This window comes from Rhinolophus sinicus, chromosome 5 (genome assembly GCF_057876585.1).
Source record: "Rhinolophus sinicus isolate RSI-liver-muscle chromosome 5, RSI-T2T, whole genome shotgun sequence".
In the NCBI taxonomy this organism is placed as follows: Eukaryota; Metazoa; Chordata; class Mammalia; order Chiroptera; family Rhinolophidae; genus Rhinolophus; species Rhinolophus sinicus.
The window spans coordinates 12,952,240-12,969,698 of NC_142505.1; the positions used below are offsets into that span (position 1 = coordinate 12,952,240).

General features: G+C 41.5%; 2 protein-coding genes and 1 pseudogene across 5 annotated transcripts in view; 1 reads left to right on the forward strand and 2 right to left on the reverse strand.

Annotated features, from left to right (window-relative positions):
- The first annotated feature begins 1,693 nt into the window (after positions 1-1,693).
- The window catches only part of CX3CR1 (C-X3-C motif chemokine receptor 1), a 69,225-nt gene continuing 53,459 nt past the window's right edge, over positions 1,694-17,459 (forward strand). The window contains exons 1-2 of one of the 4 annotated variants that reach the window (XR_012489614.2): positions 1,694-2,372; positions 5,195-6,100. The gene's annotated coding sequence lies outside the window, so the exon portion shown is untranslated. Of the gene's footprint in view, positions 2,373-5,194; positions 6,101-17,459 lie in introns of those variants that run through there. The other 3 variants (XR_012489613.2, XM_088798253.1, XM_074312590.2) reach the window with 3 other exon arrangements.
- On the reverse strand, positions 3,903-10,691 carry CCR8 (C-C motif chemokine receptor 8). The gene is made up of 2 exons (XM_019727763.3): positions 10,495-10,691; positions 3,903-6,330 (listed from the first exon to the last, which is right to left on the reverse strand). Exon 2 carries the CDS (start codon positions 6,298-6,300, stop codon positions 5,239-5,241), a length of 1,062 nt encoding a protein of 353 aa, XP_019583322.1. The 5' UTR covers positions 6,301-6,330; positions 10,495-10,691; the 3' UTR covers positions 3,903-5,238.
- Positions 7,829-8,852, reverse strand: LOC109445397 (small ribosomal subunit protein eS6 pseudogene; annotated as a pseudogene).

Below are 17,459 nucleotides of genomic sequence, written 5' to 3' on the forward strand. Positions count from 1 at the left end.
GTATTCTTGATTGTAAGTCCTTGCTTTTCATCACATTGAATATTTTGTGCCAATCCCCCTGGCCGGCAAAGTTTCTGTTAAAAAATCATTTGATAGTCTTATGGGAGCTCCCTTGTAAGTTACTAATTGCCTTTCTCTTGCTGCTTTTAGGATTCCCTCTTTGTCTTTAACCTTTGCCATTTTAATTACAATGTGTCTTGGTGAGGGCCTGTTTCGGTTCATCCCACACTTCCTAGATTTGTATGTCTATTTCCTTCACCAGGTTAAGAAAGGTTTCAATCACTATTTCTTCAAATAGATTCTCAACCCCTTGCTTTCTCTCTTCTTCTGATACCCATATGACGCAAATGTTGTCATGCTGGATGTTGTCCCAGAGGTTTCTTACACTATACTCATTTCTCTGGATATTTTTTTTCTTTTTGTTTTTTTGATTTGGTGTTTTCTGCTACCTTGTTTTCCAAATTGCTGATTCAGTCCTCTGCTTCATTGAGCCTGCTAGTGATTTCTTCTAGTGCATTCTTTATTTCATTTATTCTATTCTTCACTTCTGACTAGTTCTTTTTTATGGTTTCTATGTCCTTTTTTATGCTTGCTATCTCTTTGCTGAAGTTCTCACTAAGTTCCTTGAGCATTCTTATAACCATTGTTTTGAATTCTGTACCCGGTAGGTTGCTTGCCTCCATTTTGTTTAGTTCTTTTTCTGGATTTTTCTCCTGTTCTTTCATTGGGGATGCATTTCTTTGCTTCCTCATTTTGGCTGCTTCTCTGTGTTTGTTTTTATGTATTAAGTAGATCTGCTATATCTCCCAGTCTTTGTCGGGTGGCCTTTTATAGTAAGTGTCCTGTGGGGCTCAGTGGCACAGTCTCCCTGGTCACCTGAGCCGGGTGCTCCAGGAGTGTCCCTTGTATGGGTTGTGTATATTCTCCTGTTGTAGTTGACCCTTGATTGCTATTGGCACATCAGTGGGTGGAATTGACCCTTAGGCTAACTGACTGTGGGGTTTGACCTCATCCACAACTTATGAGCTGCTGTGTGGGAGGCTTACCCCACTGAGTAAGATTCATCCCCACAGGCTCTGGTGCCTGCTAGAGTGCTCTCTGTATGTGCCACTTTTGGGGCTAATTGGGCAGTGCTCTGCTGTGGTCTAAACCAACCTCCAAGTATGTTGGCTCTGGGACCTATTGGTGCAGGCCTGAGTCAGGCACTGACTTTTCGGGGGCTACCTGGTAGGAGCTACAAAGTGATCCTCAGTTGTTCACTGCCTGTGCTGGACTTGGAGGCCCGTGGGAGAGGCCATGCTGCAAACCAAGGACATCTGCCACCAGTACCATGCCAGGGGTGACTCCTCAAAAAGCCAGGACACCTGGAGACCTACTGCCACCTGCCAGCTACCTTAAGATTCAGCCATGATGAAACCTCCTGCCATTCACAAATTGGGTGAACAGGGTATCAGGGAGTCACTAGAGTGGGAAGAATTGTGGTCACCAGATTAATGTAAATTCTGGTTTGCTGCCAGTGCTGAGCCTGGAGTTACTCAGCAAAAGTCTCAGAGGTCAGTGGCCACCCACCTGGATCCTGCTGCTTTCTCTTCTGTCAAAGGAGAGCAGATGTCTGAGGTCCCTTCCATCGCTCTCAGACTGGGACTCTGTGGCCACCCTCACAACTGCCCAGTGTCTGCTAACCAATGAGGATACTCAGTAATAGACTGGCTGGCCTCCAGGCTGACCTGGGTAGCTGGAGCTGGCCAGCCAGAGCTCGGAGAAGAGGTGCTGCGTGGCCTTGCCCCACCAGCCATCTGAGACCTCTCTGAAGCATGACATCCAGCTGAGATTTGCCAGTGAAACCTTCTTACAAAGGCAAGCATTCCTCCTAGCCAGCGTGCGTTGGCCTGAGGCTCAGACTCCCTGATCAGAGCCTGTCTTTGTCCCCTGAGGACAGCAGCACATCCACTCCCTCTCTCCTCGCCCAGGAAAGCAGTGAGGAACAGAAGCAGAAGGGGCGTAGGCAATCCTCATTTAGTACATTATAAGCACTTTGATGTGGGAAGCTGCCAGACATAGTTTTGGTTGTGTTAATCGGGTTCCTAGAACAGCTGACTCAATCTCAGAATGTTTTGCAGGCCAGAGTCCCTGGGGTGACCAACAGTTACCAGGAACCAGAGTGGATAACCTCAGTCTCTGCATGTGAAAACAGGTGGCTCTGGGTACCTCACCCTAATTCTTAGCTCTGTCTTGTTACAGGGGCCAGTTCATTTATCCTTTCAACAAATATGAATTAAGCACCTATTACGTGCCAGGACTGATCCAGGCTCTGGCGATACAGGAGCGAGTAGAACAGCGGAAGTCAGTGTCCTCATGGGGCTTACATCCTGGTAGGTAACAACAGGTCGTTGTGCTGTCTAGATCCCAGGCACTGTTCTTAGTGTATCTCTGTTTTCTCTCTTCTAATACTTATCTTAACACTCACCTTATAGACAGTCCAAATTCATATTTCACCAATTGTACCAAGCCCAGCCTTCCTAGTATTCCCTCCCTCAACCAGAATCCAGCTTAGGATCATATACTTTAGTTAGTTGTCATGTCTCTTTAGTCTCCTTTAATCCGCAGCAGTTTTTCAGCCTTTCCTTGACAGACATGTTGTTAACACATTGCACTTATACACCCAGACGTATTCAGGAAGGAGCTCTAATTCTTTCCATCCTCTCTGTAGGTGACTGTCGTTACTGCTGGTTAGTGAAAGGTAGGTGGCGTCAGAAGACAGCTTCATAACCCTGTATAACCCTCTCCCGTGAATCAGAGTTATGCATTTCACACATAAGGAAACCGAAGCACAGAATAGTTAAAGTAAGTTGCCCAAAGTTACACAGCTAGTACATGGCTATACACTGTGTATTTTTAGTACAGTAATAATTATCAACATTTTATGTGTCCAAAGAGGTTACGGGTTACAGACTGGACATCAGGCAGTTTGGTGGAGCAGGAAGGATAGATAGCATCATCACCCCCTTCATCATCCTTATCTTATAGACGACTTTCTTTTTTTTTTTTTATTAAATTTATTGGGGTGACAATTGTTAGTAAAATTACATAGATTTCAGGTGTACAATTCTGTATTACATCATCTATAAATCCCATTGTGTGTTCATCACCCAGAGTCAGTTCTCCTTCCATCACCATATATTCGGTCCCCCTTACCCTCATCTCCCACCCCCCACCCCCCACCCCCCTTACCCTCTGGTAACCACTAAACTATTGTCTGTGTCTATGAGTTTCTGTTTCTCATTTGTTTGTCTTGTTCTTTTGTTGTTTTTGGTTTATATACCACATATCAGTGAAATCACATGGTTCTCTGCTTTTTCTGTCTGGCTTATTTCACTCAGCGTTACATTCTCAAGATCCATCCATGTTGTCACAAATGTTCCTATATCATCTTTTCTTACTGCCGAATAGTATTCCATTGTGTATATATACCACAACTTCTTTATCCATTCATCTATCGAAGGACATTTTGGTTGTTTCCATGTATAGACGACTTTCTTGATGCTCAGAGAGGTCAGTGTAGGCCAGCTTGTAAGTGAAGGAGCAGGGCCCAGGATGGGACTTCTGAGGTGTCCTTTGCATGGGACAACTCATGATTCAAAGAAGTATTCACAATGGAAAAATAATGTAATGGAAAATTAATAAAAACTCTTTATGACAAATGTATAGGATACAGCCAAAGCAGTGCTTAGAGGGAATTTTATAGGCACAGCTGGAAGAATGTGTGGCAGGAGACCAAAATTGGTCCATTAGAATTTATTTGGCGTGTTTGAGCTGCGGGAGGTCAGCCTAGAGCAGAGGGAAAAGATTGTAACCTCCCCAGCAAAGGAGGGTGTGGAGTTTTATAGGAGGAGAAACTGAGGCTGTTCCTCCTTCAATGCTTCAGGGGGTTTTCATTGACAAAGGGTTTCAGGGCGTGACCAAGCCCTCCAGCTCCACACCCTGGCCCCAGGTTGCCATCAGACTACCCAGGCCCACTGATCACAGGCCCCAAGGAGATAAAGTAAGACAGGATCAAGACAAGATGGCTTTTAAGATAAGGTTTCTGCTCCTGGCCTAAATATGGCTCAACAAAAGGCATCTTTCAGAAATGAACAAAGGTTGACAATAAGATTCCATTTCAAGAAGCTAGAATAAAACAGCAAATTAAAGCCAAAGGAAACAGGTAAGATAAAGATAAGAGCAGAAATTAATGAGAAGACAAAAACAGAAAATCAAGAAAGCCAAAAGCTGGTTCTTTGAAGACATTAGTAAAATTGATAAACCCCATCAGGGGAAAAAAAAAAGAGAAAAAACATAAATGACCAATATTAGCAATGAAAAGGGACATTACTTTATATCCTCCAGCATTGAAAAGACTATGAGAAGATATTAGGGAAAACTCCATAATAATATGTTTGACAACTTAGATGAAGTGAGAAAATTCCTTAAAAATCACAACTTCTAAAAGTGAGACGAGGAAAAATAGAAAATCTGAATAATGTCTATCTGCCAAAGAAACTGAATGTGTAATTTGAATTCTTCCCACAGAGAAACCCTGGATGGCTTTACTAATTAATTTCACCAAACACTTAAGGGAGAAATAACACCAAATTTTGTACACAAACTCTTTCAGGGAGTAGTGGAAAAAGGAGTACTTCCCAACACATTTTTTCACGTCAAACATGATCAGGACATTGTAAGAAGGGAAATTATAAGACAATATCTCTTATAAACACAGACACAAAAATACTAAGAGAATCCAGTTATTTATTAAAATGAACATGTTTCCCCCAGGAAAATACAGGTTGATTACCATAGAAAACCAATCAATGCAGGTCACCACATTAACAGAATAATGGAAGAAAGTTATATGCTCACCTCAATAGATAAGGAAAAAGTATTTGATAAAATTTAAGTTCATATATGACAAAGACACTTAGAAAATTAAAAAAAACAAAAACCAAAAAAAATCTTACAACCAACATTTTACTTAATAGCATAATACATAGACTATTTCCAGAAGAGTGTAACAAAGTCTTTGAAAGTTGAGATTCACTTGCAGTAGTAGGAATTCATTTAATCTGAAATGTATCTTGTGTCCGTAACCAAATTTCCAAGAATATCATTTCATGGCACCTCAGACTCCAATATAAATCATGTTTGTCTTTTGAAGGAAGAGTGGTGGTGAAAGCAGAAGCTCACCCTGAGACGCCCTCCTCACAAAATGTAGTCTGTGGTGGAGGAACGGAAGGAGTGCTGAAAGGACGATGATCTCTCCCAGCCTTCTCTGGGGACTTGTCTCCCTGCGTAGAGGGAGATGTGGTTGCCAATTTTCTGAAATATATCTGAGAGGTGTTTCTTGAACTTCTCACCCATGAAAGCATAGATAATAGGGTTCACACAGCAGTGAGTGAAGGAAATGGTTTCTGTGACATGGGTGGCATAAATCAACCTCTGGCTCATGACACATCCATCCAAGATGTGCATGTTGTGCAGGGAAGTGAGGAAGAGGACCACGTTGAACGGGACCCAGAAGAGTAAAGATGCGATGACCACAAGAATCACCAACTTGATGGCCTTGGTCTTGTTGTGGTTTTGGCAACCCTTCAGATGGTGCAGGATGCTAATGTAGCAGAACATGAGGATAGTGAACGGGATCAACAGGCCTAAGATATTCATTTCAAAGTGGATGAACAACTTCCACTTCAAAGTCTGATGGTTGTAAGACGAGTAACACTGTAGGATGCCATCTTCAGAGGCCACTTGGTAAAACACCAGCAGTGGGCCGGTGGCCGTGATGGCGGTCAGCCATACTGCCAGGCTCAGGGCTGTGCCCACTCTGGCTGTCCTCACTTTCATGGCATACACAGCGTGGACAATTGCCAGGTACCTGTCCATGCTCATGAGGGTGATAAAGAACATGCTGCTGAAGAAGCCAATGTAATAAAAGCCAGACACCACCTTGCACATTACAGCCCCAAACACCCACTGGTAGAGCTGATAGTGAGTCTGAAAGGGGATGGAGAAGACAAAAAGCAGGTCGGACAGGGCCAGGTTGAAGAGGAACACGTCTGTGATGCTCCTCAGCTTCTTGCACATGACAAGGACCAGGATCACCAGGCTGTTTCCCAGGAGACCGAAGACAAACAGGAGGCAGTAAAAGACGACGAGAAGCAACTTGCTCCCTTTCTGGATGAGTTCCCCATCACAGGGGCTTGAGATGATATCAGGATAGTAGTAGTCAGTTGCTGTCACGTTGGGCTCGAGTGTATAATCCATCAAGGCAGGAGGACCGGGTCACAGAGACACCTAAGAGACATTCATTCCTTAAAAATGTTTTTATTTAAAAATATGGACTGAATGTGTCCCTCCCCCCAATTGATATGTTGGAGTCCTAAAGCCCTGTTATGGATTAAATGTTGGTGCCCCACCCCTAAATTCAAAATGAATGATAGCTCAAGTCTCACCCTTACCTGATTTAGATGATACGTAGATGAGAGTTTTGACTGGGAATTGATGCTGAAATGGGTTAAGACTGTGGGGGACGTTGGGATGAAGTGAAGGTATTTTGTATGTGAAAAGGACATGGGTTTTGGGAGGCCAGAGGGCAGAATGTTATGGACTGAATAGTGTCCCCCCCAAATTCAGATATTGAAGCCCTAATTCCCAGTGTGACGATATTTGGAGAGAAGGCTTTAGGGACATAATTAAGGTTAAATGAGATCATAAGGGTGGGCCCCGATCTGATTGGATCTGTGTCCTTATAAGAAGAGGACAAGAGACTAGAGACCTCTCTCTCTCTCTTTGCATATGTGCAGAGAAAAGGTCATGTGAGGACAAAGTGAGAAAAGACACCAGGAACCCAATCTGTCGGCACCTTGATGATCTTGGACTTCTGGCTTCCAGAACTATGAAAAATTCTGTCATTTAAGCTACCCAGCCTGTGGTTTTTTGTCATGACAGCCTAAACAGATAAACTCAAAGGATATATAGGAACTCGCAGTTTCTACCCCTATTTTTTTTTTAAAGATTTTATTGGGGAAGGGAAACAGGACTTTATTGGGAAACAAACAGTGTGTACTTCCAGGCCTCTTCTCCAAGTCAAGTTGTTGTTTCCTCAATCTTAGTGTGGAGGGTGCCATTCAGCTTCAAGTTGTTGTCCTTTCAGTCTTAGTTGTGGAGGGCGCAGCTCAGCTCCAGGTCCAGTTGCCGTTGCTAGTTGCAGGGGGTGCAGCCCACCATCCCTTCCGGGAGTCGAACCAGCAACCTTGTGTTTGAGAGGATGCGATCCAACCCACTGAGCCATGTGGGAGCTCAGCGGCAGCTCAGCTCAAGGTGCCGTGTTCAATCTTAGGTGCAGGGGGCGCTGCCCACCATCCCTTGCGGGACTCAAGGAGTCGAACTGGCAACCTTGTGGTTGAGAGCCCACTGGCCCTGGTGGGACTCGAACCAGCAGCCTTCGGAGTTAGGAGCGTGGAGCTCCAACTGCCTGAGCCACCGGGCCAGACCCTACCCAAATTTTCTGTAAACCTAAAACTTCTCTAAAAAATAAAGTCTATTAACACTTTTTTTAATTAAAATTTATTGGGGTGATAGTAACACTTTTTAAAAATTGAAAACTGCCCTAGCTGAATAAATAACACAGGGGGTTGGGTGGGATAAGAAAAGCCAAATTTTAAAAACAAAATTTAAATACCTATAGTTCCACAACCCACATATTAGCAACTGCTAACATATTATTTATATTTACTTTTGGTTCTTTTTTCTTAATTTCCCCTCCTCCCCCCCCCTTCGTTCCTTCCTCCCTTCCTTCCGAATGCAATCGACATGAAGCTAAGCTTCCCTTTAACTACACTGCACAGCTTATCCCCACAGCCCAATTTCATATGTATCATTTTAAACAATTTCTCCCCCGTACTTTTACATACTAATATGTATCCATAAACTATATGATATTGTTGTGTTCACTTTTAACTCACATAAGTGGTCTAACATCACATCTTTCACATTCTTTCCTTTCTTTTTTTTTTGAGATTTGATATCTGACCTTATGTATTTTTTTACTCTTAGAAAATCTCATTTTTGGCTGGACTCAGATGTCGAGGTAGAAGCTCCCAGAGAAGACAGCCTTCATATCTTGGCAATCTGTTCCTAGTATTTTTCTTTGGCCTCCTTCATCCTCTTGGCCAAAAATTTAGCATATTCTACAGCTTCTTTCTTATTTTTCTTAGTATACTGTTTCTTAAGAGCAATATGCCGATGTTTGTGTTACAGGACGCGTGGAGTAACAGACGCTGAATCTTGGATGCTTTGGTCCTAGGTTTCTGACCTTTGTTTAGGGGCTTTCTCACAACATATTGGCAGACATCATCTTCTTTAGAGAGATTGAAAAGTTTGCAGACTCTGCTAGCTGTTTTGGGACGCGGCACAGTAGTATGAGTGAGACCAGGAATATCTTTCTCCCTGTTTTCACAATGACCAAATTGAGAACACTCAGATTGGCATCCACAACGCAACCCCAAACAGATTTGCGCTTTCTTTCTCCAGTCTTCCTTAGTCTATAGCAGGAATTCTCCTTACTCAGGAGCAGGCGAACACAGCCATGGGTCAAGATACCCTGCATCATGGGGCAACCTTGTTTGTCATTCCCACTACTGATTCGAACCACATAACACATTTTTCACCCAGAGCGTCAGCAGCAACTTCTGTGGCCACACGCTTCTCATAAAACGTACGAAGTTGGCGTTCATCGTCCACTTCCATGAGTTTCTGGCGGCCAGTGGCTGGGAAAGAGACGTTCAGCTTCATCCTGAAGTAGCTGATCGCCTCCAAGGTGCCACGAAAAAGAGGACATCTCTCAGTTTCTATCTTGCTTTTCTTCCCCCAGCATGTGGTTTTAGAAATACAGCCATGCAATCCTAACAAGTTTAGCTCATTCTTTTAGCTGCATTCATATGCACCATAAACAACTAATTTAAAAGTGCAGTAGAAAAAATGATCCCAGTTATACTAGCCACAAATACTGCTAGGCTTATTAAGAACAAACCTGATAAAAGCTGCAATTGAGTTATGTAAAGTGTTATAAAACTTCGTTAAAGGACGTTAAAGAAGACATGATTAATGGGAAATATGTACTACATTTATGGAAAGGAAGACGCGACATTTAAAACGTGATAATTCTCAAATTGCTATATACACTCAAGGCAATTTCAATCTAGACATTATTTTTCAAAGCCTTTGATTGCTGAACGTTCAGGCATCCCTAGCCACGACGCCACCTTTCTATAATTTGAAATGCCAAGCAACCTAGCCATTTTTAAGAATACTAATTTCATTTAAGTATTTACCCCCGCATAGATTTTTTAAAAGTTTCTGAAGTATGGAGGTGGGTCTTTTTAAAATTTTTTGTGGCTAGCATCTCTCAAAAACAATAGTCTCTCCCCCTACATTTTCCTTCCTACTCGTCTTGTATAGTTTTGTTGTTTTTTTTCCAAATCAATTGTTGGTTCACCTTCCTTTCATTCTGCTCTCCTAACACCCTAGAATAAGAGTAGGTCCTCAAACCTGCTTTTTCCCATGTACCTTCCTAGTGACACCCAATCCACACTCCTCCAAGCTCTTCTGTCAGTACCATCTATGGGGAGTATTACCAACACCTACCATTTACTACAGTGGGCCAGGAATCTTAGATGCATTGCAACATTTATCTCTCCTGAATCCCTGTGAAGCAGGGATATTCATATATCCTTTCCATTTCTGGAGTTACGATTTTATCTGAACCTCAGAGCGCTCTGGCCAGTGCCTGAAGTTACACAATGAGTGGAGGGATAAAGACAGGACTCCAAACCACATGTGTCTACCCCAAACCCTTTTTCTTTGCTGCATTTCTCCATGTTGTGGGTAGAGTAAAAAGCTCCAGTCTTATGGAGTCTAGGCCACCTGACTTCCAGTTCTAGATTACTTTATAGCCAAGTAAACTTGGGCTTGTTTTTTCAAACTGAGCGTCAGGTTCCTCATCGATTAAAAGGGGCTAATAAAGCTTTTCAGGGCTTGGTGAGAATTGAGTGAAATTATTTAAGTTAACATCTAGTCAGGGATAAATGTTTGATTGCCAGCTTTCTTCCTGGAGAACAAAACCCACATGGTCTTCTGCTGTCCGATAGAAGCATTGTACTCAGCTCAAGGACAATCCCCCAATAACTAGTATCTTTTCTTATCTACCTTCCCACTATTGGAGGAGCTTTGACTCCTTCCTAGCACTCTGAAGACAACACTGGCATGGCTTGCTTCCCTCGACCAGAGCTGCGGGGCAGCCCCTAAGACATGCAGGAATGTGCACTCTGGCGACGTGCAAAGAATGTTTTATGCCAGATCTTTGAAATATTGACCTTCTCCTTCCCTCTTTCCCAAGGCCATAAAAGTGTCCCTGCCTACTTAGATCCTTCTTCCCCCAGGATGCTTATTAGTACATACCTTTTTAGAGCCTTTGTTTCAGTTGTTACTTCTATCTTCTCAGAGTCTTAAATCTCAAGGTATCAGAACAGCTCCTCTGAAGATACCGATCTGGTGGTTGGATAAAATAGCATACTGGGTACCTGTCTGTGGTAAAATAGGGTTGGGTCTGTTGCTTTTTTTCTTTCTTTCTTTTTTTTTTTTTACAAAGACCATAATACTTAGATGTTTATGTTTTATATCCCTCACACAATGACAGGCCCCCTCCTCCCATCCACTACCTCTCTGACATCACACACAGCCATTACATTTCCACTGTCTCTATTCCTAATGCTGTACTCCGCTTCTTGTAAGTACATACACACACACACACACACACACACACACACACACACACACACACATATACATACATATACCTACAAACTTGTAGTTGACATTGATTATTGTTCAGCTTCACTTTCAGGTATACAGTGCAGTGATCAGGCATCTACATCATCCCTGAGGTGGTCTCCCTAATGAGACCAAGTGTCCATCGGATACCCTACAAAATCTTTACAACATTATTGATTACATTCCCCAAATTAATTTTCAGAACCCCGTGGCCATCTTGTGGTTACTGACTGTTTCCTAATCCCCTCACCTTCCCCCTTATCCCCACCCCCCTCCCATCTAGCAACCCTCAGTTTTTCCTCTATGTCTCCAAAACTGTTTCAGATTAGTTCATTCACTTATTCTTTTCTTCAGATTCCACATATAAGTGAGATCATATGGTATTTGTCTTTCTCTGTCTGACTTGTTTCACTTAACACAATGTTTTCTAGGTCCATCCATGTTGTTGCAAATGGTAAGATTTCTTTCTTCTTTATGGTCACATAATACTCATTGTATAAATGTACCACAGTTTCTTAATACAGTCATCTACCGATGGGCATTTTGGTTGTTTCCATGTCTTGGCTATTGTGTATAGTGCTGCATAAAGTTTTTTGAATTAGAGTTTGGGATTTCTCCGGATAGATACCTAGGAGTGGAATTGCTGGATCATAAGGCAGTTCCGTTTTCAGATTTTTGAGATACCTCCATAATGCTTTCCATAGTGGTTGCACCAATCTGCCATCCCACCAACAGTGCACAACGGTTCCCTTTTCTCCACATCCGCACCAATACTTGTTGTTTGTTGATTTATTGATGATAGCCATCTTGACTGGGGTGAGGTGGTATCTCATTGTGGTTTTTATTTGCATTTCTCTAATGATTAGTGAGTTTGAGCATTTTTTCATATGTCTGTTTGCCATCTGTATGTCCTTTTTAGAAAAATGTCTCTTCATGTCCTCTGCCCATTTTTAAATTGGGTTGTTTGTTTTTTTTGGAGTTGAGTTGAGTGAGTTTTTTAATAAATTTGTGATATTAACCCCTTATCAGATATATCATTGGCAAATATCTTTTCCCATTCAGTAGGATCCCTTTTTGTTTCATTGATGGTTTCCTTTGCTGTGAAAAAACTTTTTAGTTTGATGTAATCCCACATGTTAATTTTTTTTCTTACTTCCCTTGCACGAAGAGATATATCAGTAAAAATCTTACTCCAGGGCCAGCCCGGTGGCTCAGGCGGTTAGAGCTCCATGCTCCTAACTCCGAAGGCTGCCAGTTCGATTCCCACATGGGCCAGTGGGCTCTCAACCACAAGGTTGCCAGTTCAATTCCTCGAGTCCCACAAGGGATGGTGGGCAGCACCCCCTGCAACTAAAATTGAACATGGCACCTTGAGCTGAGCTGCCGCTGAGCTCCCGGATGACTCAGTTGGTTGGAGCGCATCCTCTCAACCACAAGGTTGCCAGTTCGACTCCCGCAAGGGATGGTGGTTTGCACCCCCTGCAACTAGCAATGGCAACTGGACCTGGAGCTGAGCTGCACCCTCCACAACTAAGACTGAAAGAACAACTTGAAGCTGAATGGCACCCTTTACAACTAAGATTGAAAGGACAACAACTTGACTTGGAAAAAAGTCCTGGACATACACACTGTTCCCCAATAAAGTCCTGTTCCCCTTCCCCAATAAAAATCTTAAAAAAAAAAAAAAAAATCTTACTCCGGGTAATGTATGTGAAGTTTCTTCCTATATTTTCTTCTAGGAATTTTATGGTTTCAGATCTTACATTTAAGTCTTTAAGCCACTTTGAATTTATTTTTGTATATGGTGTAAGGAGGTGGTCCAGCTTCATTTTTTTGCATGTGTCTGTCCAGGTTTCCCAGCACCATTTATTGAATAGACTGTCTTTACTCCAGCGTACATTCTTGCTTCCATTGTCATAGATTAAATGGCCATATAGGCATGGATTTATTTCTGGACTCTCTATTCTGTTCCATTGAGCTATGTGTCTGTTTTTATGTCTGTTTTGATTACTGTAGCCTTGTAGTATAATTTGATGTCAGGTATTGTTATACCTCCCACTTTGTTCTTATTTCTCAAGATTACTGAGGCTATCCGGGGTCTTTTATGGTCCCATATAAATTTTAGGATTATATGTTCTATTTCTGTGAAAAACGTCGTTGGTAGTTTGATAGGAATTGCGTTGAATATGTATATTGCCTTAGGCAATATGGACATTTTAACAATATTAATTCTTCCTATCCATGAACATGGTATGTGTTTCCATCTATTTGTATCTTCTTTCATTTCTTTCTTCAGTGTCTTATAATTTTCTGAGTACAGATCTTTTACTTCTTTGGTTAAATTTATTCCCAGGTATTTTGTAGTCTTTGAAGCAATTGTAAATGGGATTTTTTTTTAATTTCTCCTTCTGATGTTTTATTATTGGTGTATACAAATGCAACTGATTTCTGAATATTAATTTTGTATCCTGCTACTTTACTAAATTCATCTATCAGCTCTAATAGTTTCTTGGTGGAGTCTTTAGGGTTCTCTATATATAGTATCATGTTGTGTGCATATAATGACAATTTTACTTCCTCCTTACTGATTTGGATGCCTTTTATTTCTTGTCTGATTTCTGTGGCTAGAACTTCCAGCACTATATTGAATAGAAGTGGAGAAAGTGGACAATCTTGCCTTGTTCCTGATCTTAAGGGGAATGGGTTTAGCCTTTCCCCATTGAGTATGATGTTAGCTGTGGGTTTATCATATATGGCCTTTATTATGTTGAGATGTGATCCCTCTATTCCCACTTTCTTAAGGGTTTTTATCATAAATGGCTGCTGGATTTTATCAAATGCTTTTTCTGCATCTATTGATATGATCATGTGATTTGTATTTTTCATTTTGTTAATGTGGTGTGTTACATTAATTGATTTGCGGATGTTGAACCACCCTTGCATACCAGGGATGAATCCCACTTGATCATGGTGTATGATCTTTTTAATGTATTGCTGAATTCTGTTTGCTAATATTTTGTTGAGGATTTTTGCATCTATGTTCATTAGAGATATCGGCCTGTAGTTTTCTTTTTTTTGTAGTGTCTTTGTCTGATTTGGGGATCAGGGTGATAGTAGCTTTGTAAAAACTTTTTGGGAGCCTTCCCTCCTTCTGGATTTTTTGGAAGAGCTTGAGGAGAATAGGTGATAATTCTTTTTTGAATGTTTTGTAAAATTCACCTGTAAAGCCATCTGGTCCAGGTCTTTTGTTTGTTGGAAGATTGTGGATTACTGATTCAATTTCCCTGGTGGTAATCAGTCTATTCAGGTTTTCTGTTTCTTCTTGAGTTAGCCTTCGAAGGTTGTATGCCTCTAGAAAATTGTCCATTTCTTCCAGATTGTCAAATTTGTTGGCATATAGTTGCTCATAGTAATTTCTTAAATTTTTTTGTATTTCTGCGGTGTCTGTTGTCACTTCTCCTCTTTCATTTCTAATTTTATTAATTTGTGTCCTCTGTCTTTTTTTTAATGAGTCTGGCTAAAGGTTTTTCGATTTTGTTTACCTTCTCTAAGAACCAACTCTTGGATTCATTGATCTTTTGTATTGTTTTTCTGGTTTCTATTTCATTTATTTCCGCTCTGATCTTTATTATCTTCTTCCTTGTACTCCCTTTGGGCTTATTTTGCTGTTCTTTTTCCAGATCCCTTAAGTGTGAAGATAAACTGTTGATTAGTGATTTTTCTTGTTTCTTTAGATAGGCCTGTAATGCTATGATTTTCCCTCTTAGGACTGCTTTCGCAGCATCCCATAGATTTTGGGTCGTCGTGTTTTCATTTTCGTTTGTCTCGAGATATCTTTTGATTTCTTTCTTGATCTCCTGATTGACCCACTCATTATTTAGTAACATGTTATTCAGCCTCCATGAATTGGTGTGTCTTCCAGTTTTTTTCTGTAGTAGTTCATTTCTAATTTCATAGCACTGTGGTCAGAGAAGACAATTGGTATGATTTCAATTTTCTTAAATTTATCAAGACTTGTTTTGTGGCCTAACATATGGTCTATCTTGGAAAATGTTCCATGTGCGCTTGAGAAGAACGTGTATTCTGCAGCATTGGGGTGAAATGCTCTGAAAATATTGATTAAATCCAAGTGGTCCAATGTGTCATTTAAGGCTGTGGTTTCCACATTGATTTTCTGTCTGGAAGACCTGTCCCTTGTTGTCAGAGGTGTGTTGAAGTCCCCTACTATGATAGTGTTACTATTGATCTCTGTCTTTATGTCAGTCAATATCTGTTTTATATATTTAGGTGCTCCTTTGTTGGGTGCATAGATGTTTACTAGGGTTATGTCCTCTTGTCGGATCGATCCCTTTATTATTATGTATTGTCCATCTTTGTCTTTTGATATATTCTTCATTTTAAAGACTATTTTGTCAGATATAAGTATTGTTACACCAGCTTTTTTCTCATTTCCATTTGCATGAAATATCTTACTCCAACCCTTCACTTTCAGCCTCTGTGTGTCTTTTGATTTGAGGTGAGTCTCTTGTATACAGCATATGCAAGGGTCTTGCTTTCTTATCCACTCAGCCACCCTATGTCTCTCTCTCTATTTTTTTTTTTTTTTTAAGATTTTTTATTGGGGAAGGGGAACAGTTCTTTATTGGGGAACAGTGTGTACTTTTAGGACTTTTTCCAAGTCAAATTGTTGTCTTTTCAATCTTAGTTGTGGTGGGTGCCATTCAGCTTCAAGTTGTTATCTTTTCAGTCTAGTTGTGGAGGGCGCAGCTCAGTTCCAGGTCAGGTTGCCGTTGCTAGTTGCAGGGGGCGCAGCCCACCATCCCTTGCAGGAGTCAAACTGGCAACCTTGTGGTTAAGAGGACACACTCCAACCAACTGAGTCATCCGGGAGCTCAGCGGCAGCTGGGCTCAAGGTGCCATGTTCAATCTTAGGTGCAGGGGGCGCTGCCCACCATCCCTTGCGGGAGTTGAGGAATCGAACTGGCACAACCTAGTGGTTGAGAGCCCGTGCTCCAACCAACTGAGCCATCCAGGAGGCAGGTCAACTCAAGGTGCCGTATTCAATCTTAGTTGCAGGGGGCGCGGCCCACCATCCCTTGTGGGACTCAAGGAGTTGAACCAGCAACCTTGTGTTTGAGAGCCCACTGGCCCATGTGGGAATCAAACTGGTGGCCTTCAGCATTAGGAGCACAGAGCTCTAACCGCCTGAGCCACCGGGCAGGATTGGAGCATTTAATCCATTTACATTTAAGGTGATTATTGATAGGTACATAGTTATTGCCATTTTTAAATTGGTAGTTAGATTGTTTTCATCTTTCTTCTATTTACAGAAGTCCTTTTAGTATTTCTTGCAATGCTGGCTTGGTGGTAATAAATTCCTTTAGCTTATTCTTTTCTGGGGAGCTCTTTATCTCTCCATCAACTTTAAATGATAGCCTTGCTGGATAAAGCAATCTAGGTTGTAAGCCTTTGTTTTCCATCACTATGAGTATCTCCTGCCACTCCCTCCTGGCCTTCAATGTTTCTGTAGAAAAGTCATTTGATAGTCTTATGGGAGTTCCCTTGTATGTAACCCTCTGTCTTTCTCTTGCTGCTTTTAGGATTCTCTCTTTGTCTTTAACCTTTGCCATTTTAACTATAATGTGTCTTGGTGTGGACCTGTTTGGGTTTATCCTGGTTGGAACTCTCTGCACTTCCTGGGCTTATATGTTGGTTTCCTTCATCAGGTTAGGGAAGTTTTCAGACATTATTACTTCAAATATGTTCTCAATCCCTTGCTTCCTCTCTTCACCTTCTGGTACTCCTATGATGCGCATATTGTTGCACTTGATGTTATCCCAGAGGTCTCTTAAACCATCTTCATGTTTTTTATTCTTTTTTCTTTCTGTTGTTCTGTTTGGGTGATCTCTGCTAACTTGTCTTCTAAGTTGCTGATTCAATCCTCTGCTTCATCTAACCTGCTGTTAATTCCTTCAAGTGAGTTCTTTATTTCAGTAATTGTGTTCTTTATTTCTAACTGGTTGTTCATTATGATTTCTCTATCCTTTATGTCGTCTCTAAGCTCCTTAAACATTCTTATCATGTGTTCTGAACTCTGTCTCTGACAGGTTGGTTACCTCTGTTTCATTTGGTTCCATTTCTGGAGGTTTCTTCTGTTCTTTTATTTGGGACATGTTTCTTTGTTTCCCCTTTCTGGCTGACTCTCTGTGTTTGCTTCGATGTATTAGGTAGATTCCCTAGAGTTCTTAGTTCTTGCTGGATTATCTTATGCAGTATGTGTCCTTTATATTTGACTTGCACTACTTCATTCTTCTCCTCTGCGTGTGCTCCAAAGGTAACTCTTGTGTTGTGTATATTTTCCTGTTAAAGAAGATCTTTAATTGCTTTTTACTTGTGAGTAGGTGAGGTTAACTCCTAGGCTGACTAGTTGTGAGACTTGGCTCTGCCCACTGCAGGGTGTTCTGTTGCATGAGGGTTGACCACTTAAATGTGGTTTGGCCTCTATGGGCTCTTGTGCCTGTAGAGAATTCCCTCTGGGTGTGTCACTTGTAGGTCAAACCCGGTAGTATTCTGGTTTGGTCTGGAGTTGGCCT